General features: G+C 36.3%; 1 protein-coding gene across 4 annotated transcripts; it reads left to right on the forward strand.

Moving 5' to 3' along the window:
* Positions 1-428: 428 nt before the first annotated feature.
* On the forward strand, positions 429-22,682 carry LOC131933191 (microtubule-actin cross-linking factor 1, isoforms 6/7). 4 transcript variants are annotated; one of them, XM_059289985.1, is made up of 16 exons: positions 429-630; positions 6,930-7,102; positions 13,305-13,464; positions 13,934-14,095; positions 14,490-14,615; positions 14,988-15,131; positions 15,549-15,737; positions 15,871-15,974; positions 16,218-16,350; positions 16,716-16,878; positions 17,215-17,324; positions 17,435-17,572; positions 17,864-17,981; positions 18,432-18,797; positions 19,740-19,862; positions 20,325-22,682. In XM_059289985.1, exons 2-16 carry the CDS (start codon positions 7,047-7,049, stop codon positions 20,672-20,674), a joined length of 2,442 nt encoding a protein of 813 aa, XP_059145968.1. In that variant the 5' UTR covers positions 429-630; positions 6,930-7,046; the 3' UTR covers positions 20,675-22,682. The 4 variants fall into 4 exon arrangements, with proteins under 4 accessions (XP_059145968.1, XP_059145967.1, XP_059145971.1 ...); XM_059289984.1 differs by lacking the exons at positions 429-630; positions 6,930-7,102 and adding an exon at positions 11,569-11,697; XM_059289987.1 differs by lacking the exons at positions 429-630; positions 6,930-7,102 and adding an exon at positions 11,570-11,697 and having other exon boundaries at positions 18,432-18,575.
* Positions 22,683-23,082: the final 400 nt, after the last annotated feature.

Genomic DNA, 23,082 nt, shown 5'->3' on the forward strand with positions numbered 1-23,082 from the left:
ATGTGCCGCCCAGGTGAACTGAGGCTGTCAAGGTGTTGTGGGGGCCGACACTACACCGCCCTCATCACGACACTAACCGTGGCAACACAATACGTCGTCTGTCGGCTGGTCGTCTGGCCCCCCTAACGGCCAGGTTGTGAATAAAAAAAAAAACACGCTCAGGCGTAGACTCAACTACTTTGGTATCGATACGTGATATTCACTCAGACTGAACACATGTTGTGTGTCATGCGTAAAATTACCACAAATCGTGATATGAAATCGCAGATAATGCGTAGAGACCCGGTGATGACTGGCAAACGTTAGCAGAAATCAACTACTGCTGCGTCATCAGGATTTCCCGCCAGCGGATTCGCAGACGTCCTGGATCGATACCTCCCCCCTCACCACACTAACGATATTCCGTCTCATCATCAGTTTGACATCCAGGTAACCTGGCCAGGTAAATGCGACACACCTGGACGACACACCGAATTTTAAGTGCGGATTTTGTGTGTTGCTTCCTAGCGTACCTATAGTCGACTCAGAAACAACGGTGTAGTGTAGGTGTAGGAATCTTTCAACATCTTAACAGGACGTGTTTTTAGTTGAACTAATTATTAATTAAGTCTCGGATCCATCATTCACAAGGTTTGTTGGTGCTTAATTAGTTTTAATTACTAGACTTTCTAGACTCGTTATTGTGCGGTTTAAATAATAGTTACTATTAAACTACGAAAAGTACTATACATACATCATATAGATCTAGATCTAGTCAGTACAGTTACTGTTTAACTATAGATCTAATTATAGTTAGGCAATAATGACTGGTTTAATCTTTAGAATTAAAGAATCTGTTTGACAATAAAATATCTTTGTAGCTAAGCCAAGTAGGCTTAAATAAAATATACTGTAGACCTATAGGCCCTAACTGTTTTTACAATTAATATTACGCTATAATTTTTTTTTCTTAAGTCCGGTAATGGATTCTTCCAAAAAAAAGGGGTGTTGTTTGGTGTGAAATATATGGTTAGTTATTGTTGAAAAAAATGTCATAGCAAGTGTGTTGTTTTACTTCACACTTACTTAACGCACCAGTTAATTTTTGTTTTTAAATGTAGGACAATAGTATTCACGCTGGCAATACAACCAATGCAGAAATTTAAAATGTGTTTGAAGTTAATTTTTAAAATAATAATAAAGTGTCCATCATATTATTTTTATAAAACCTGCCTTGGGTGAGTTGGGTTCTAGAGTAAATTACAGTCAGCTGTTGTTATTATTGACGGTATTGTGTGCAGGTGTGGCGTCAGGTAGACACATACTCTCGTGGCGTGCTGACAGAGGATGGACCTTGAGTGCTGACGGTCGCCCGAGGAGGAAGCGATGTGTTGTTTACACTTGAGTTAACGGGGGATTTAACACAGGATGGTGGTCTTGTTAGGATAGTGGTGGTTCCGTTATAGTGGTGGTCTTGTTAGAATAAGTGGTTCCGTTGCGGTAGTGGTTCTGTTATGGTGGTGGTCTTGTTAGGATGGTGATGGTTCCGTTATGATGGTGGTCTTGTTAGAATAAGTCAGTGGTGGTCCTGTAAAAATAGTGAGGGCCCTGTTAGGATAATGGTGGGGTCGTGGTGGTCTTGTTATGATAGTGGTGCACCTATTAGGATAGTGATGGGCCCGTGATCCTGTTAGGATAATGGCGGTCCTGTTAGGGTAGTTGCGGGCCCGTGTTTGTGGTGGTCTTGTTATGATGGTGGTCCCACTGGTCAGTACTGATGATGCTGGACTAATGATCCTTGTCCCAAAAGTGCCCGTGCGGTTCTATAAATAGACTGAGGTCGGTGCTATTACCCTATAAGTCCGTGGCCTCTAAATTACAAATACTGCTGTTATCGTTGTCCCTTTCCTCCTAAGGATAAATAGGCTACTGTTATAATAACGTGGCTTTTCTTACCAATGAGCGAGTAGTGTTATTATAGCCGTCCTAATACTTTCAATGGCCTTGACTTGTTGCTATAGTGGACCCAGTAACTAACATTCAGCATTATACTTAGATCATGTTTGATAAGAGATTATAAAAACATACACACACGTGTGTTCTCAGATTATCTTAACTAGGTCAGAACACACCTAACTGTAATTCCGAACACCGTAAATCTGTTATTTTAATTGACCTGCCGTCATCTGTCGACCATGAACAAGTTGGTCCACGTTACAGATGGTGGCTAACCTCCTACTTATGTTTTTTTTTCTTTATGTTTGTGTCATGTTCACTCTGTTGGCTTAGTCATACTACACACATGTTTAGGTTCGGATTATCTTGATGTGTTTTTAACTTTTATACATAAACAATGCAGTGCAGTGGTTCTTAACCTGGGTAAGATCGAACCCCGGGGGTTCGGTGAGTGTCTCAATGGTTCGGCGCAGGTCAAGACATACACCCAACTCATGTGATTCACGATAGGATTATATCAGAACTGTAAGAAGGGTTCGGTGAATGCATATGAAAGTGATTGTGTTCGGTACCGCAAAAAGGTCAAGAAAGAACCACTGATGCATTGTTGCAATCAAAGTTTGTTTTGCCGGTATCGAAGTTATAGCTGGGGGTCGTGTTTCTTTCAGACATTTTTTGTCCGGAGTCTGTACACTATTTTAAGTGTATATTTTCTTTATAAATTATATTATTTTCTATTTCGCCATGGTGGAGGGGTGGAGTGATACCATATAAAACAGCTTCGACGCGACCTGTAGGCATTAAGACTTAAGACATGCATCATTGTTTACTGGAAGGCTAGGAGACAGTGTGACTAAGCCCACTTATACTAAGCCGACAGTACCCATACAACCAGTTTGTCGTTTGTCCGCAAAATATTAGCCACGGGTTTATTTATCACAAGAAGGTCATCATAGAAGTATAATACGTTTTATTGTTATATTATACAAAGGGGAAATAACTCTTCAAAATATAAAGTACTTTTTTTTCTTAACAAGGGAGGTAATGCGAGATATCTATGTTAAATCCTCTAAGCTTTAATTTGTCACTAGATAGGAACCAACTAATTTAAAGTCCTTTAGAAATGGAATGTTCATTTAAAGATATGATTTGGTCTGATAAACTTGATTGGTTTCAATCTGTTGGAAGTTAGCGGCATGTTAGTCTTTCACAGCACTAAGGCTAAAAAAATAAACTAGACGGTGATAAATTGTCGCCACGTCCTGATAACTTTTAATAAGGACTAATAGGTTGTTTATTATGTTGGGTTTTTTTTTTTTTTGCATTTTTTCTAAATGCTTGATAATTACCGCCATCCGCTCCTTTATCTTTACTAGGATAATCTTTCGTTTTAACCATTCCTGATTATATTCATGTCCATGTATTTACACAATAAATTAAACCGAATACACACGGGTAATTGGATTGATGAAATATAAAACCCGCATACTTTTCATTTCACTCAAAGACCTCGTACTTTTTCACACTAGGCCGTAGTTTGAGCGTGCATTTAAATAATCCATTGGGCCTGGAAGGTATCTATGTCCCCCCTTACCTCTCCCCCACCGTTCCCTTACACTACATAGTTAATACCTTCCCCCCCCCCCCCCACACACACACACACATATCATTACAGTAGAAGCAACAAAAGCTTGACACTGACTCTACGGCTCATTAGGTTACTTCTAAAGAGATAGATCTGACAGGAATGTGTTTAATAGACTGCGGTATGAACCGCCGCTACAATAGACACAAAAGACTACCCAAGCCCTCGCTACTTGGTCCCATTAGATAGAATTTCATTATGGTATTTGTAAGATTCGCTGGCTTGTGGTTTCTGTGCTATGCGATAGTTGCTATTAATTTTATTGAGTTTGTGAGATTCACTGCCTTGCGGAGTCCTTATGGGGTTTAGTTTCGTATCAATGTGGTCTTAGTCCGGGGCGTAGAAAGTAGTAGCTCGCGTTTTATTATTATTGAGCTTGCTTTAAATCGCGATTTTTTTTATTGCTTAGTAAGTTGATTTAAAAGTTGTTTTTTTTTTAATGACGATTCTAAAATTAAATGTACAGTCTCCTATGGACCATTCAGTGTCACATAGTATTATAATTTATATCTGGGTTATTTTCCCTAGCGTTATAGCGATTAGGATTAGGGTTTACATTTTCTGAGAATGTTGTTTGGTGAGCTGTGGATGTTAGAATACACGGAGATGAGATATGGAGGTTGGGCAATGGATGCTGGATACGCAGATGATTTGTGGAATTTGGGGAGTGGTCGCCTGGTACGGATGAGTACCAAAATGTATCAAATATCTATATGACCTACAAGAATCGTCAAATTGACAACGTGTACAGTATCAAATTGAGGTGTTTTTTCAGTCGGTATCTCGTAGGTTAAAACTAGTGTCAATGTTATACGTAACACTAACATAAAGTTAATACGTCAATCGATCGTATTAGTTTTTTAACCACCCACCAGTGCATTGAATAATGAACAAGTCTGAACGGTGAGCTAACACCTGAGCTATGTTTACTGGATTATCACACCGTGCGTGGTGGGCTGAGTGGAATTTCTGATGGTTTTCCCGTGGTCTCACCTAGGCATCTATTTTTAGAAATGCTTGTCTCAGAGATCGATTTCCTGAAGCATCGATCTGAAATCAAAGATGGTCACTTTAGTTCACCGGTGGTTCAATGTGTCGGTAATGGACTAGAGGGGAGGGGGGGGGGGCTACCCCCGGGCTTAAATCCGGGTGATCATGTTGGGCTTTGATTGTAGGGGATACAAATTACGGTCATGTCGTTGTACCAAAGGGGATGGGTGTGAGTTAACTAATCGGCAGGTGAAACATTATCCAGGTGTGACTAGATTACCACCCGATTTAGTTGGGGTTTCACATTACAGGCGTAGTTGTCTTTCAGAGGTGTAGCGACGGTGGGGGGGGGGGGTACATATGTCCCCGAGCGCCAAAGTAAGCTCGTTTCAGCTGCTATTTTGAATTATAAATATTTAAAAAATATATAGGGGGGGGGGCGCCAAATTGAAAGTTTGTCCCCGGGCGCCGGGAGGGGTCGCTACGCCTCTTCTTACTTTATATAACACCATAACACTTACCCCGTGTATTATAAGATGGCAATGTTGGTAGATATCGTCTGCTTCGTGTTGTAATGACGTCAGTGTGGAACATAGCAGGGACAAAATCAGTCTCCTCTCCCTTAACCTGAAGCTACATTTACTTTTGGTGATTTTGTTGTAATCGACTCTTCTGTCATACATACGTAAATATGGTATCGCCATAACGATACTTTAAACCATGTGTTTATGATTGACAATTGGTTATCCTGGTAACTAATTATAGGCTAATTATATGCGGGTATGGTAGATTTATTTGTATCGTTTATTTATGAAAACACTAAAAACTCTAAAAATGTAAAATGACATTAGTTTGAGTTTTCAGATTTTAATAACTTGAGTCGCAGATTTTTTTTGTAAAATAACACAAACAAAAACTGTAAAAGTTCTATATGAATAGTATGATGCATTGTTGGCTTTTAAAATATCGCTGTTCATTTTACTGCACTGGGAATTCCCAGTCTCTAAAAATATGTTCAGTGAGTCGCTCAAATTTTCCACATTCGCACTCTAATTGTTTGTGTTCAGTGTTGTATGGTCAACAAACCAAGCTACCGTCTCCCTGGGGAAGAAGAGGGTGGGGGGGGGGGATATATTTTAGGATTGTTTCCTTACCTTGTATAAACTTCACGCGACCTTCACCTACTACACAGATGGACCGTCACCTTGACGCCATCAAAGGTGTGTCGGGAAGGGGGGGGGGGGGGGGTATACAATCCTTTGATTACAGTTTACAAAGTGACCCAGTTGTTACAAGTTATTTTTCCATCGTTTTGAATTACGTCAGTACGCACGTAGATTATAGTGTTGTTGCCTATGGCGTTTGTTGATTTAATTTAAAACGTGATGCGTGTAAGCGAGTAATTGTCCAAACATGTAAAAAAAAAATCATTTGATTCATTTATTTTAATATTTTACTTCCATTTTTAAAATTGGACAATTTTAGCTATTTTAAAAAATATTTAAAGCATCACATTCTAATTGATAAGTTATGTAATATACAGAAAGAGGTGGGTGGAGGAATTGTTGGTGAATATGAGTTGACAATGAGTCATTCAGCTTGACCATGGGTCATTCAGTCTAACCATGGGTCATTCTGACAGGGTTTATTCCATCGTACTTGAGAATTTAATGTTTGCTGTCCATTTTTGATAAGGGGGGGGGGGGGGGGAATCGGTTGACCACATGCCAATTTATCTGACCACCGAGTACGGTCATGTATTTGTCAGTTTTAAACATTGGTCGGTCATTAAGCTGAAGCTGACCTTAGGTACACGAGATTGTATCATATACATCGGCTTCTGTTTTACACCGCGCCTTTCTTCTCCAGCGGGAAACACGCCCACAAAAAACTTCAAACAATCACAGAGCCACAGCAGCTGACGTTAATTAAAGACCTCTAGCTTTACTATACAAGACCCCACTCTATACATACTGCGAATATATTAAGTTTTAAAGGTTTTAAATTATACTGGGTTTATTACGGGTTGTAAAACTGACAACCAAATCCCTTCAAATGCTGTGGTCACTGAATATGGTTAACACGGTCATCTGTCCTTAAGACCATTAGATCCGCCTATGCACTACATTTTTAAAATTTATTTTTATTTTTAATTGAATGCCGTGTCTAACGCAGTTTCTTGGTTTCAGTACTATTTATTTCACAGTATTTCCATAGCATGTTTAAATTTACTTCAAATTTCTATTTTCTTTTTGCCTATGTACCTTCTTTAAACGTGTATGAAATAGTTATGATGACTTAAACAAAAGCTAAACCACTCCAGATGATTATCTAAGAAAATGTTTTAACTTTCTTGTAGAAGTTCAACCATCAGCTGACGGCCAAACACCCAACGTTTTTCTCAACGACCAGGCTTGGCAGGAACCTGAAGGACAGGTGCACCAAGTCAGATCCAGAGAGGGATGTGCTCAATCAGATGCTAGAGGACCTCAAGAACAAATGGAACGCTGTCCGGTCGGTGGTCTCTAAAAGGTCAGTCGGTCAGTAGTGTGTGGGGTGTGGTTAGTGGTCTCTAAAAGGTCAGTGGTGTGTGGTCAGTGGCCTCTAAAAGGTCAATGGTGTGTGGTCAGTGGCCTCTAAAAGGTCAGTGGTGTGTGGTCAGTGGCCTCTAAAGGGTCAGTGGTGTGTGGTCAGTGGCCTCTAAAGGGTCAGTTGGTCACTGGTGTGTGGTGTATGGGGGTGTGGTCAGTGGCCTCTAAAAGGTCAGTGGTGTGTGGTCAGTGGCCTCTAAAAGGTCAGTGGTGTGTGGTCAGTGTCCTCTAAAAGGTCAGTGGTGTGTGGTCAGTGGCCTCTAAAGGGTCAGTGGTCTCTAAAAGGTCAGTGGTCTCTAAAAGGTCAGTTGGTCACTGGTGTGTGGGGGTGTGGTCGGTAGTGGGCTCTAAAAGGTCAGTTGGACAATGGTGTATGGGATCTGTGGTGTATGGTCGTCTCTTAAAGGTCAGTTGGTCAGTGGTGTATATGGGTGTTGTGTGAGGGGGTATGTTGTGTTTGGGGGGGGGGGTCGTTTGGGTATCTTGTGGATAGTGTCCATATTTCTCTGTGGGTGTATGTGTGTTGGTTGTCTGGTGTGTGAGTAGTCTTTTGATTGCGATGATGTTTTTTTACATCTGTGTGTTGTATGAATTAGGTAGTGCCTATGTTACTCTATATGTGTTGCCTATACTGCATTAGTATTCAGCATATAAAGACACATTTCATGTAGCTAGACCAGATGCCCTTGTCATGTGACAGATTTGATTTAAAAATAACACTTAGTCATTAAATCTTACATCTTGCTTGTTTGGTTAGGATATCAGTGATATGTGACAATGAAACGTTTGGTATTACTGAAATGTACACGATAAAAAAAACAATGGCAGTAGATAGCATGGTGACAAGTAGGCCCAGTCAAGTTTTTTGTGTTGTTCAAGAGATGATGTTGTGTGGTTGCGTCTTTGTGTTCGATAAGATGTACACAGCAATGATGATGATGATGACATCAGAGATCCATTTTTTTAAGAGAGATCCATTTGTCGTGTCATGGTCACAGTTTACAAATATTCATAAGTCGTTTATTTTAATATATTTTCTTAATATATAAAGTACGACGTGCGTACCTAGTGTACATTATTGTGTTAACTTAAGGTTGCTCCTTAAATCTAAATACTTACACAAGGACATTGTTAAGCCTAGACATCAGGGTGACCAACACCTTGACCTGTAGTTCAGTCTAGACTCTAGACCTTACAGTGACCACACCTTGACCTATAAAGTCTAGACCTTACAGCGACAACACCTTGACCTATAAAGTCTAGACCTTACAATGACCAACACCTTGACCTATTGTTTGGCCTAGACAATCACATAGTCATCAAACGGGTGGTGGGGGTGGGGGGTAGGTAGCTTGACCAGCGCAACAAACTGATTGGACCAGGGGGGTAGATAGCATGACGTAAAAGGGGCAGGTAGTGACCGTGTACAGCAGTAGTCACTGACCACTACACACGGTGTCACTTCTGTCATGGGGGATAGCGATTTTATTTTCGTGGGATTGTCGAACAGGTAATAAACTCTATCAGTAGTTTTTCCATTTTTGTACTGTCACTGCATTTCTGACTGAATTTAAAACTTAAGTCATTCAGTTGCGAACATGTGGACATATTCTATTTCCCGTTTGCTTACGTGTGCATGTTCTTGTAATTGGAAGTCGTAAACTTTTAAAAGATAATTGAAAACAGCCGTAAAATTTAAGATAATTGTCGTCCACGATTAGAAATCATGGCGCCTAATTTAAAGATAACTGGCGTCTAGAAAAAAAGGGAGGGGGGATACGTTATTTTCTCTGGCATATTTAATTATATTAAATCATGTATCGATCGATTTGTTGATGATGGCGCCACGTAATTGATTACCCATCAGTTTGCTATTTTTAACATCACTAATTGGGTAGGCATGTAATGAATTTTTTTATTTGGTCAATAGAAGTCGTGTTTTTATTTACTTGAAAATGGGCTTAGTTTAGGCTTACTAATTGCATTCATATAAATCGTTTGAATGACGTTCGTACACTTTGCTTAATGACTTAGCGTTGAAATGCACTGTTTTAGAAATTATAAGATTTAAATCTCAAAATCCAGATTTTTAGGTGTGGTGGTTTGACTTAGAAATAATAGACGGCCAAAAGTAAAGTTTCTAGTATAATGTGTTGGCCAGATGTTCAAAGTAAAAAAAACTTAGATGTCGCCAGTCCGGTGTCTCTACAGACGACACATATAGAGAATGTGGCTGTGGTTGTGTCAAGGATATTATTGCTGGCGTCGTTATACTTCACTTCTTTACAACGTGTCGCCAAACAAATTACGTCATAATCTATGCGTTACTTGTATAGAGTATGGGAAAAAAACAATCACCACAAATCAAATCAACCAGAGCCCAACTCATGCGGTGATTAACCGGTGTTGTGTTAATTTAATACCAGCAACAGTTGGTCCAGGTGGGGGTCTTGAGTCTTGATTAACCGATAACCAAAGGGGATGGGAGAGGGGGACTGGTTTCATATTTCATCTCATTTATTTATTGTTGGGGAAAAATTGTTGGGTTTGGCTTTTCTGCTTGCATGTTTTCTTGAAAAATTCTAGGCTAAAAAATGAAATGCGACATCCAGAAAACTTATTTTATCGTCCTCTTCCCAATCTAAGCGTATCGCACGGAATTACGGAAAATAAATATATTGTTCCTGAACTCTACCCCACCCCTAATAATTTACTAGCAGCTTTACTTTATAACACCTGGACGTTTAAATTCAAGGTATTTTACTACACTTCTCCACCCCCTTTCAATTTTTCTTTCAACTTTTCACTTTAATCTGGAAGGTCTCGGAAGTTTTCGTTTCTACCCTTTCTAGTGTTTGGAAAGAAGGGGGGGGGGGGGGTAAGCTATAAAAGTTTCTACTCTACTCCCGCCTCCCACCTGACTCACCCACAGCAGGTAAAAAAAGACACTCAAGGGACAGGTGTGACGTATTGATTAGTCCACGGGGCGGGGATGTGGGGCGGTATCGTGCGGTGACCTACATTTCACTATACATAACCAGTTGTGTAACTTTCATACGATATCGTTGGACTAGCAATATTATTATTGTTGTTTTGTCAGTTTCCTCGCCTACCCAGTGCTATTCATAGAATTAGTGAATATTTATGTAGGCCGTTTATTTCTATACCCAGACATACCGACGACGCGATAGACCAGTCAGTGACACCGATAAAAACATCCTCAGCAGTGTGATATCTACTGCTGTCGACAGGGATGTGTAGGCTTACGGCTAGACTCAGACGATGCTAAGGGTTGGGTACAGGCGTGTTGCGGGTTAGACTATCGCAGGCGTGTCGTGTGTATGTGACTCTTGATGTGTTAGACCTGGTGTGTGACGTTAGGTTTATTTCAACACATGTGTTGGTTTTGTTTAGCTACACTCTGGGAATGTAGGTTACGCGTGTGGTTTATTGGATTGTATTGTGACATTTGGATTTAGCCTTGTACATGACATTTGGATTTAATTTAACTTATTCGGCATTTGGATGTGTGACATTCGGATGTAAAAGTAAAATTGCATTCCTGAGATTTGGACTTTTTTCATCGTTATATTTAAATTTAAATGTAATCGTATATAGTTTATTTTGGAATCGCCACTGCGATAAAATAGCTTAGCTTATCAGTGTGTTTTAGCTTAAATCAATACAAATTATGGTTTACTAGATTGCCGCAATACTGATCGATGTGTCAGCCTGTTGGTGATGCTGACTTGTGGGATAATCAACTCGAATCAGCTGTGTTTGGTTCGTCTAAATACCGAGTCACTAACTTACGCGCACACGGATTGTTTGTAGAAAGATAGGCCTACAAATGTGTTAGGATCGGTCTTCATAGGGGTTATTTATAGTATGATATATTGAGATCTTGTTTTAAGGTGGATTTACACGGTGTTCACATAATTTGACTTGGCAGCTGTGAGAGCTTATCATTTATGAAAATCGTTCTAAGGATGAGTTACTAATGACCTATGTTGATAAAATCGTTCTAAGGATTGAGTTACTTATGAGCTAAGCTGAGTTATAAATGGCATGTTGATGACATCATTCAAAGGATGAGTTACTTATGACCTATGTTGATAAAATCGTTCTAAGGATTGAGTTACTTATGACCCATGTTGATAAAACCAGGATTGAGTCACTTATGAACTATGTTGGAAGGATTGAGTCACTTATGAACTATGTTGGAAGGATTGAGTTACATATGACCCATGTTGATAAAATTGTCCTAAGTATTGAGTCACTTATGACCTATGTTGATAAAATCGTTCTAAGGATTGAGCTACTTATGACATGTTGATAGACTGAGCTACTTATGACCCATGTTGATAAAACCAGGATTGAGTCACTTATGAACTATGTTGGAAGGATTGAGTCCCTTGTGACCCATGTTGAAAAAGATGCTACTCTTGCATGACTGTCTCCACTCCCCATGGACCCGCACTATGACGAGGAGTTTGGGGACAGGTTTGTCCCTCTCTCCAGCTACATGACACCTGTGTGAGTTACCTTGTCACCAGCAGACACCTACCTGTCTTAATTACCTCATCCCACGCTTGTAAACAACCATAAGGGAATAAGTATATGGGTTATAGAATGTCATTGCAGAATTTTAGAAGCAGTGTGCATGCCTGAATATTCTAAAATAAACAACTCACTACAACACCCAATATGTGAAAGAAAAAAAAAAGGTTGCTTCGAGCACTAGTCTATTAACACAACTTTGTATACAATACCTTATGAATATATAGTGTAGTTTTTCTGTGGATATATGGGTAACTCATAGGACCATAAGAAAAGAAAATTTGTAAATGTTAAATTTTAGTTAAGTGGGGGGGGGGGGGGGGTGCTATACATTTCTGTAAAAGATAAACTGCCCAGTACATAGATCTACATTTCTCCATCAAGGGATCAACACTTCAATGAGACGTAGGTTAAAGGTCATGACACAATAATGCTCCCCTTACCACCTTTAACACTTTGCTAGTGAAAGTAAATAATCTCTAAAGCAAATATTCAAAGTTTTTTTAAGTAGGTGTATGGGCAACTGTTTGATTTCTCAACTGTGCAAACACAAATTGTTCAATGGTGTGACTTAGCGCTTAAGTGTTAAGATGATTTTCTTTAAGGATAGTGTATCACTTATTTGGTCAAAAATTAATTCAGGTTAGTTACAGCATTTGTGGTGTTAGATATGTGAAATTTAAAAAATAAATAAACAAACTGTTCTTGTTTTGTAAGTCTGTGTACAATATGGGTACAATTACAACAGCTAAAGTAAATTTTTCCTTGTGAAATTTATGACCTATTTGATGTGGAGAAATATATAATGCTTAAGGAGCTTGTAAAATAAATGTAAATATGTTAGGGTAAAAATAGCTGATAGGAATAGTGTGGACTTTCTGCTGATGTTGCTGTTTGATTAGGGTGAGGGACCCAGAAAAATATGCTTGCTCAAAGCGCTCTATGTTTAATGTCCCATTATCTTGCAATGCAGTAATTGTTGTTCTGTCCCCATGTAAAATAAATGTATATCTTTCCTTCTTGCAACGTCCATCCATAAAATGAGTGTAAATTTGTACTACCTACATCAAGTTCCTCTATCCCTGTGGAAGAATCATGTAAATCTGTACTACCTGTATAAATTGTCTCTATCTGTGTAAAATGAATGTAAATCTGTACTCCCTGTATAAAAAGTTCCTCTAACCCTGTGTAAACTGAATGTAAATCTGTACTCCCTGTATAGTTCCTCTATCCCTGTGTAAACTGAATGTAAATCTGTACTCCCTGTATAGTTCCTCTAACCCTGTGTAAACTGAATGTAAATCTGTACTTCCTGTATAAAAAGTTCCTCTATCCCTGTGTAAACTGAATGTAAATCTGTACTTCCTATATAAAAAGTTCCTCTATCCCTGTGTAAACTGAATGTAAATCTGTACTTCCTATATAAAAAGTTCCTCTATCCCTGTGTAAACTGAATGTAAATCTGTACTTCCTATATAAAAAGTTCCTCTATCCCTGTGTAAACTGAATGTAAATCTGTACTTCCTATATAAAAAGTTCCTCTATCCCTGTGTAAACTGAATGTAAATCTGTACTCCCTGCAGCCAGAACAAGCTGGACGAAGCTTTACTCACCTCTGGTCGAGTGTCTGACGCTCTACAGTCTCTGCTAGAATGGCTCCAGAAAGCAGAGGCTGCCTTAGACGAGGAGGCACCGATCCTGGGTGACCTTGACACTGTGCACATGCTCATTGAGCAACACAGGGTAAGCCTCATTTATTTATTCAGAAATGTTTCAACTGGGGGTTGTTTGTTTATTTTACCATATCTGTAGGAAGGTCCTCACAATGATAATAATTTTCATATCTTTTACCAGATTGTCTCTTTTCAGAATTTAATTAAGGGGTCATTTATTTATAACGTCCACACATTATTTGGATTTTGAACAACCTCCCCCCCCCCCCCTCCACGAAAGTCAATTCCCTTTTAAAAGTCCACACGCATCCGCCAAAGTCGTCAATTTTTTTGGGACCCCCCGTATGCACAGAATAAATGGATTACCCCTACTGCTAAAATGTTTCATTAGTTTTAATTAATAAATTGATTTATGGGATTATTATATCTTCTGGAGCAAATTTAAAAAATACTGCTATAAGTGGTTATAAGTTTATAAGTACTCTAGACATTAAGTTAATTTAATTTAAAAGGTTGAATTAATTTTCTGTCAAATTTAGAACATTCAACAAGAGCTGGGAGCAAGGGAAGCCACTGTGCTGACAATGAAGGCACCAGGTAATCTCCCTGCACAGCAAGCAGCAGAGCTGTCTAAAATATGGGACCGAGTCAACCACTTGTGTGATATCAGGGAAGTCAAGCTTAAAGAAGCCTTAAAACTGGTAGGTTCACTAGTTTTTCTATTAATAATATCACTTTTCTGTCCTTCTTTTAGTAGTAAATACTTTGATTAAAATGAATTGTTGAACTTTAACTAAATAGAATTGGTAAAGTTAAATAAAACTATAATCTATGTTATCCTATTATAAGATTTTTTATAGGATAATTTTTTTGTAGAGCATGACTTGTTAAAGCAAGATGTCAAAAATATTTATGATCTGAATACTTTGTTAATTGGATGTAAAGTATAGCATTTACTGTTATGATTTAAATAACTTATATAATACAAGTATTGTCCTTTAGGATGGATATATTTTGTAATAAACCATTTTTTATAAATACTTTGTTAGAAACATTTTGTTAAATATTTACCATTGTTTTTAAAAAAACTTCTAGGCTGAAGAGTTTCAAGATGTAGTGACAGTCATGCGAGAGTTTCTACCTCAAGCAGAAGCCCAGCTCAAGTTTAGGGCCTTACCTGAAGATGAGATGGTCATACGGCAACTCATTGAGAAACATGAGGTCAGTTGCTGTTTTAACATTAAAAATTTTTGTTAGATAATTTAGTTTAGGCTCTTACCTGTACATAAGTTAGTCATGCATTGAGAACATACAAGTTTTAATACTAGGTATAGAATTTTTTTTTAGATTATCTATGTTATGTCCTAACTGAAGTTGTGTGTTCAAATAAAATTAGAATATATGTTCATAAGCATTAATAGTGTGTTAAAATTTACAAATTTTATTCAATATTTTGATCTGATATGATGGCATCATGAGTTGGTGTTTTACTAAAAAAAATGTCAAGATGTGTACATTTTCTTAAATAGAAATTTCAAGATGTGTTCATTTTCTTAAATAGAAATTTCAAGATGTGTACATTTTCTTAAATAGAAATTTCAAGATGACTTGCGCAACCATCAAGAAAGTGTGGACAAGATCAAGGGCCTGGCAGAGGAGATTCTCCTGAGCTGCCACCCCAATGCTGTCAGATTTGTCAAGTACTACCTCACAATAACCCAGACCAGATGGGATCAGGTGAGAATAGTCATTTTACATCTTGTCAACATGTTAACTATAACTACATCATTATAGTAAACAAGGCAAACATGTTCCCTATAACTAAATCATTATAGTAAACAAGGCCAGACTAATTTTGTCTTAATTTTTGGCAAAACAAAATTAAATTAAACATTAGTTGTTTTTTGTTTTTTTTTTATATTCTTTCCAGGTTAAAGTTTTATGCATTTTTGAAACATAGTTAGAACCATTGCATGGCTATTTTTTTGTTGCTAGTATTGCTTTCCTCATCCTAATTTTTTCTCAAAAATCTAACCCTTGACCCAAACAGCAATATTATCAACAAATAAATCAATACTATATTTATTATCCTATCTAAGAACCAAATTTAAAAAAAATTTGTTTTATAATACATAAATCTCAATTTATTTTTAGCTCTTACAAAGGGCATCCAACAGGGGTCAAAGGTTACAGGAAGCTCTCCACAACATACAGGGTAATGCTGCCCTCCTGGAGGAGCTTCTGGCCTGGCTGACTGATGCACAGGCTCTGTTGGCCACTAAAGAACGTGACCCCATCCCAGATGACCTCAAAGTTGTGGAAACCTTGTTAAAGGAGCACCTGGTGAGTTCTTTGTTTTGACCTTTCTTTCTTTCTTAACAATACAGTAAAATACTTACTATATAGCAAGATGTTTTTTTTAGTTATGGATTTCTGTTTACAGTTCATGATACAAATTTATATAATCTATCATCAGGAGTTCCATGACGAGGTGACCAGTAAAAATAATGATGCTGAAAGGTTGTCAAAACTTGTCACATCTGAATCAAAGATGGCAGCTCAGGGCAAAGGTTATGGCAGGTAAAAATATATGATCTTTTTTTTAATAAAACAAACCATTATTTTAATTGTGTCAGCTATATGTTAATAAGTTGTTTTTTTTCATTTTTTATATTGTGAAAGGAACTTTTTAAATAAGCTTCAATATAAAAAAAAATCTGTTTTGTTTTTTAAAGAAGACTTTCAGTTTTTAAATCTTTATCACATTCATTCCCAAAACATGCTGTAGCTAAGTAGGTTGAAAAATGTAATTTGTCTCCTCAGCAACATGAAACTGAATGAGTTTGATGGCTACAACCCTCGAGTGATTGCCCTACAGAACAAGTGGAGGACAGTCTGGCATATGTCTGTGGACAGGAAGAAACGCCTGCAGGATGCACATGATAATCTGCTGGAGGTAAGGGCCAGCACTTGTGCCTTTTACTGTATTTGGTGTTAAATTATTCTCAAGGAGCCTGGGTGAATTAAGCGAACATAGGCAATACGGCTGAACACATAATTGGTTCTAGTCACTTTTGGGAATCTGATACAAGCCAGTGATAGTAAAGAGGGGTAGGCATTTTAATAGTAAACCAATCCTTTCATTTGCTTAGGTCATAGAAAATTAACTTAGATCTGCCTAGCTATTTTGTTTTTGCTATTTCATCCATTTATTTTTATTTAATTCAAGCAAATAAACAATTTTTGATGTATGATTGACAAAAAAATAACAATCCAATAATGAGCCAATTGAAATCCTAAACATTTTAATATTTTTTTTAGCTGGAGAGTTTCAAAAACTTTGACTTTGACCTGTGGAGGCAGCGTTACCTCAACTGGATTCAAGCCAAGAAATTCAGAATCACAGATTTCTTCCGACGTCAGGATAAGGACAGCGATGGTTTCTTAGACAGGGAGGAGTTTGTTGGTGGCATGCTCAAGTCCAGTGAGTAATACATCAAACTGTCTGGCTGTTGAATTAAATATTGCTGGGTAGGACACTGGAATTGTAATTGATGGTGATAAGGGATGTTGCTGTCACCTTGCTTGAAATCTACACTGATCAAATCGTTTTAAGCTTTGTTTTTAAAACTGATTTATTTCTTGTTCTGTAATTTTATATTTTATATTTAATTTTAAATATTTCTATTTTGTGCACAAACCAGGAAATCACATTATAATTAATAAAGATAGTTGTTGTTTAATTTACTTAAGATTAATGGTTTAATTTGCTTAAGGTGTTGGAAGGAATGTAACAGATTATATAAATTTTCTTTTGCAGAATTCCCTTCAAATCGTACAGAACTTAATGCAGTCTTTGACATATTTGACCGTGCCAATAGAGGAGTTATAGAATATAAAAATTTTGTTGATGCTTTGAAAACAGATAGGGTAAGAGAATCAAGAATTGATTTTACCATGTTTTTAAATCCTTTTTTTAAAATTAAAAATACTGATTTTGTTTCAGTTGATATAATTTTCATTTAAATTTTAAATTTCAGACTAGCAGGGTTAAAAACAACAATCGCAATGCAAAATCTGATGTGGAGCTGATCCATGAGGAGATTGAGAAGGAACTTTCTTCCTGCCAGTGTAGACATGCCTTCAGGGCTGAGTGGATTGAAGAGGGGAAGTACAGGGTCAGTGAAAATTTAATAACCTTTACTGGGGTAGTTATATAGAATTATTCCATTCACATTGTTTGCCTTATTAGTTGATTATTATATGCAAAATAGTTAATCTACAAATTGATTTTATTTCATTAACTTTTTTTTTCCTTGTTTTAAAAAAATGTAAAAAAAAAAATTCAATTTCTGTAACCAAGAAGTTTTACTAGCAATATTATTTTAAGATCGTTTCTTAAGTTTACTTTAGTTTACATACCTTACATCATATTGATGATAGATGAAATATTTGTTTAAAAATTCCAGTTTGGAGAGAAACAAAAAACTTGTCTGGTCAGATTCCTCAATCACACAGTGATGGTGCGTGTTGGCGGAGGGTGGGTAACTCTGGAGGAGTTTGTTGAGCTCAATGACCCTTGTAAAGGTAACTTTGTCAAAATTTAATTTTTTTAATATTTTTATTCAAAAATTAACTTCATTTGTAAGCTATTATTAAATAAAGAATGTAATTCAAAGGAAGTTAAAAAATATTTATGTATTCACTTCTTATATAATGTTTTAACGACTTATCAATCAATGTACTACATTCAAATACTCTTTCTCATTTAATAAAAGAAATACCCAATTATTTTATCTCTAATAAAAAAAATAGCTAACAGCTTAAATGTAATCTAATTTGTATTAAATTAATAAATTCAAAATATAAATTTGTAGAGCAATGAACAAATTTTGAGCCATCTCTTTCATATTTTTCTCTTTTAAATAAAGCATGCGGTTTATTTTTTTCTCTCACTCAAATGAAAAATGTCACGCTAAAAATTTGTTTCCTTACCACTGCTTTATACAATGCTACAATATTCAAATTAACCACCAGCAAAAGGACGCACTAACTTTGACCTTCGGGAAAGTCTCGTCGACGTGTCCAGACGAGGCAGCGCTGGAGGCCGGACATCGCCGTTCCCCACCGGGGCACGTCGTCGACAAAACGACACAGGTTACGCCTCGTCCAACTCATCAGGTATTGCACAAAACCTCGAGGATAGATTCTCTCAGTCCTCTCTGCTCTCGCCAACATCGTCAACATCCTCCATGTCCTTACTCTCCCCCATTGCCGTTGCCATGGCCTCGCAGCAGGCCCGCAACAGGTCATCAGCAAACAGATATAGTTACCATGGTGATTTGTCGTGGGAGGGTTCTCAGAATGCCAGTGGAGTCATCAGCCCAGATGCACAGGCCGGAGGTATAATATTGGCTGATGCATTTAATCAATGTAGCGTTATCTACGACACAGACATTAACCCAGTAGCTGAATGATCTTTTTAACTGATCAGTTAAACTTATAATCAAATTTTTGTTTGTAAAAAAATCATTCTTGGCACTTAATTAATACAGCACCACCTAACTTGTATATAATTTATAATGCATGCATATTGGGAGTATTCAATACTGATAGTAGTTTGTATTAAAAATCCTTATCTGCCTCTAACTATATACAATAATCCAAAACAAGATGTATCCAGTACCCTGTCATTTAACAAAGCAACATTTGACAAATATGCTGCTTTTCTGTATAACCATGATTGCGCTCAAGTTGTAACAAGTTTAACAAGTTGTATTCTGCACTAATCTAATTAAATTGATCAACATGATCTGGATTTAACTGAGCTGCTTCGAAATTTTCAAGGGTTCTAATATCAGTATTTTTATTAAAGAACCTCTGCCCTGTCTACATATCCGCAAAAAAAAAAAATCAGTCTCTTTTGTTTTACTCAAACTTTACCCAATTCCCCTCTCACCTTTTCAATATAAAAATTGTTAATGGAATGGAGTAAGTCCTATAACTGGCTTCATTTCTTAAATACTTGGCACATGTTGAATCCTACCTTAATTATTTTTTGTTTTTGTTTATTTTAAATTTGAACCAAATTGGTTAAATAATCTATTACACATGGCATGTATGCTTTTGCATGGCTTAACACTATATATTATAAATTTACAAACCATAATGTCTTGTTTTAAAATGAGAATTTAAAATAATTTTACTGCTGTTTTAATTTAATTTTTTTCTTAATAGTAAAATTCTAATTTGATTTTAAATATACAATTTTTATTTTTAAAGTTTTTAATTTGGGATTTTGGTGAACGACATAAAATAATGCATGACCTTTTGACTTGAAAACAGGTAGCAATGATTCATCGCTTAGAAGGAGCCGTGTCACTTCGTCCATGGTTAATTTAGCTGGTCCCATCAACTCACCTGGTAATTACATCAACTCACAACTTGGTAGAAGCACTGATACATTTGGTAAGGCTAATGACTCATCCTCACTCTACATGCTAGTTGTATTGATATTCTTTTTTTAAAACTAGGGTTAATTCTTTTTTTGTGAGACAAGCATGGTGGATCCCAAAAGTGGTTTAATATCAATCACCCCCTCCCCCCTCCTAAATATTCAAGAAAATGTAGGCCTATCATTGTATCACTTATTTGTAATTTTCGTAAAGTTATGTAAAATTGTGTTTTTGTGTAGCGGTAGACATATCTCTGATATGCAGGCCCATCCCCACTTTGTTTATATAAGCTCCCTCCCCTCAATTTAAGCATTTTAAAATTATAACACTACTGCCTCAAAGTCTTACATTTGAGTCAAATAACAGGTTTGTAAAATTTAAAAAGGTTTTATAGTAGTTTTTATTGCTTTGTTAAAATTGTAGTTTAGACATTAATCACTTACAATGTACATATCTTTTTAACTCACACCTGTAGGTTCAACTGGAAACTTGAACCGTACAAAGAGACTCAGCACATCATCCTCAAACATCACAGGCCGAAAAACTCCCACACCTATCGGCGCTGGTGGAAAACCCAGATCTCACATTTTCACCCCCCGCGCCACCACACCTACTGTTGCCTTTGGCACATCCATCAGGTCCAGACCCACGACGCCAACATTCTCCTCTCCGTCACAGCCAGTTCACCAAAGGTCAGGAGCCGCCACCCCTACAAAAGGATTAGGATCCACACCGACATCTAGCGCCCCCAGACAACGGAGATTGCCGACAACTCCTAGGACGCCAACAACCCCCAACCAGCAGTCATCTCAAGGATTTAGATAGTTTTTCATCATGTTTTTACTGTACAAAAGTTATCGCCTGTACATTTCCTGTTGAAATTGTTAATCACATTCAGCAACTGCGGAAAACCAAAGTTTATCTGCAAGTCTTTGGATGGTAAAGGCATTAAGGTCCCACAGATGGCTATGCAGCCTTGTGCAGTGTTGTTGTAATATAAGTTTTTATGGTTAGCTGACATTTCATTTTTAACTTTCAATTTTAAGATGTTATAACATGATGAAATTCATCTTCCACTTTTAAAAAGTAAAAAAATGTTATTTTAAAATTAAAACCAATATTCAAGGATACATTTTAAATTTTATATACAATTTTTTTTAATCAAATTTTTATTTTATAATTTAATGGAGGAAAAGGATTGAACAGAAGCTTTCACAATATATTTTATTCAAAATATGAGCAAAAAATGTTTAATAAGTTACACATTGTTTTAAATGAAATGAGAAATTAATATAAAGCAAAGAAAAGGTTGGCAGCCCTGTTAACTACTAAATATTTTTGGACCTGTGTTTTTGAGTTATTTACTTTGTGTTTACTTTAATGTTGAAATCAAAATGTATATTTTCCATAATAAAGATAAGTGTGAATTAACCCACACTTTCGTAAGCTCTTCCTTTCATAACCAATATGTTAAAATGTTGCCTATTTTCTTTAAAATGTGGAATGGTTTTTAAAATGCATCCCAGAGATGACAATGAAAAGCTGCTAATGGAACTCTGGAAATGGGTGCAATTAATGTCCAGTAACATGGGGTTTTTACTAATTTTATATTGAATAATTAATATAAAGATTATTTTTAAAATATCCTTTTATTTACAGTAAAAAAATTATCATTTTCACTTTACTGTATATTAGAATATTTTATTACATTCCATTTATACTAAAACATTCCTTTTTAATTATACATTCCATTGTTTTTTTTTAAAACAGAGATGCATTGTCAGTGGGGGTTTGTTTTATTTTTACTAGGATTTTTTGTGTTGTCTTTGGATATTCCATTATACTTCAGATTTAGTTTGTAAATTGGTTACAAAAAATCTGGGGAATTATTTGGACTTGAAGTTTTATTTTTATTTTATTTTTTTTACATCTCTGGTGTCTCAAATGATCTGATGATGAAATTTTACTGTAAAAAATTGTCTCATTGTTTATGGAATTGGTTAATCCTTGTTTATTTAAACAGATGATTTTTTTTTTTTTACAAAATAATTTTGTACCTTGCCTTGATTTTTAATAAAATTAAAACGTGCATTTAAATCAGCCTGGCTCAAACTGAAAACTAGGTGCTATTTATGTGGATTGTTATAAGAGAACTGCGCTGTATAGCAAATGTGAACTTGTCATCTACAATGAAATTATTTTATTCAAGGTTAACTACTGTAAAATATTTCATTACACTATAGCAACTGTTTCTACACTACAGAGACAGTGTCTATATCACAATGTAACTTTAGTAAATATGCATACGCTATATTATTATAAAGGTAATTTGTAACATTTAAAGTAAGGGCTGGGAATGCATATATACATTACATTACATAGGTGTGTGTGTAGCTGAATGTTAGTAATAACAAATTGTGTTTGTGAAGAAATATGTATATTTTTGTTTTTATTGATTCTAGAGCATCTATTCATCTAAATACATTCCTTAGCGTCATTTTATACAAGTGAACCAAACCTATTTATTTTAGCACATGAAATGTGTGGATTTTGAAACAGCTGTACCCTCTTTACTTTTATAGCATCATATCATACCCCCAATACCCAGAAATACAATATATAGATAATCACTTCTTGGTTTTAGTTCTTATGATTTAAATTGCTATAAATAATAAAACCTCCATTGTAAGAGTGCTTGTGAATGACTACATTTCACACTAAAGCTTTTTTCTTGTCAAGAAACTTAAATTCACTGAATGGTCATATGTACCCATGTATATCAGGCCTTATGTACATTGATATATCCTCAAGTAAATAATGTTCATTCTGCAAAGATTGTGTTTTGTATTTTTTACATGAATGATAATTTTTATATAGTCAAATTGTTAAGACCTACAGACAACTTTCCAAACATGAAAATCAACCTGATGATTTAGCTAACAATTTTTGAATGGGATAGAAATAAGCAAATATCAAACCTTTCAACAAGCTTAAAATGCACTGAAAATAAAAACTAATATTAGTAATATGCTTTCCTTATTAAAAGCATTTGTCACTAAATACGTAAAAGACCTAAAGAGCAACCAAAGCTTTTATAAACAAAGCAAATCAGTTACTTTGTTTACAGTGCATTTAAATGCTTGTTGCTATATAGTTTTATATTTGCTTTATTTTCTTTTCGATTCCTAATTTATGAAGTGATAGTCTAGTTAGTTATCTCCCCTTCAGTAAGT

The sequence above is a fragment of the Physella acuta genome, unplaced genomic scaffold (genome assembly GCF_028476545.2).
Source record: "Physella acuta isolate Inbredline_101_S28 unplaced genomic scaffold, ASM2847654v3 ptg002394l, whole genome shotgun sequence".
Lineage (NCBI taxonomy): Eukaryota > Metazoa > Mollusca > Gastropoda > Physidae > Physella > Physella acuta.

Coding starts and splice junctions, on each gene's coding strand:
- LOC131933191 (XM_059289984.1), top strand. CDS start 11,630: ATGGACCCGCACTATGACGAGGAGTTTGGGGACAGGTTTGTCCCTCTC. Junction 15,738..15,870: donor CCTTGTTAAAGGAGCACCTG/GTGAGTTCTTTG, acceptor ATCTATCATCAG/GAGTTCCATGACGAGGTGAC. Junction 19,863..20,324: donor TAGAAGCACTGATACATTTG/GTAAGGCTAATG, acceptor TCACACCTGTAG/GTTCAACTGGAAACTTGAAC.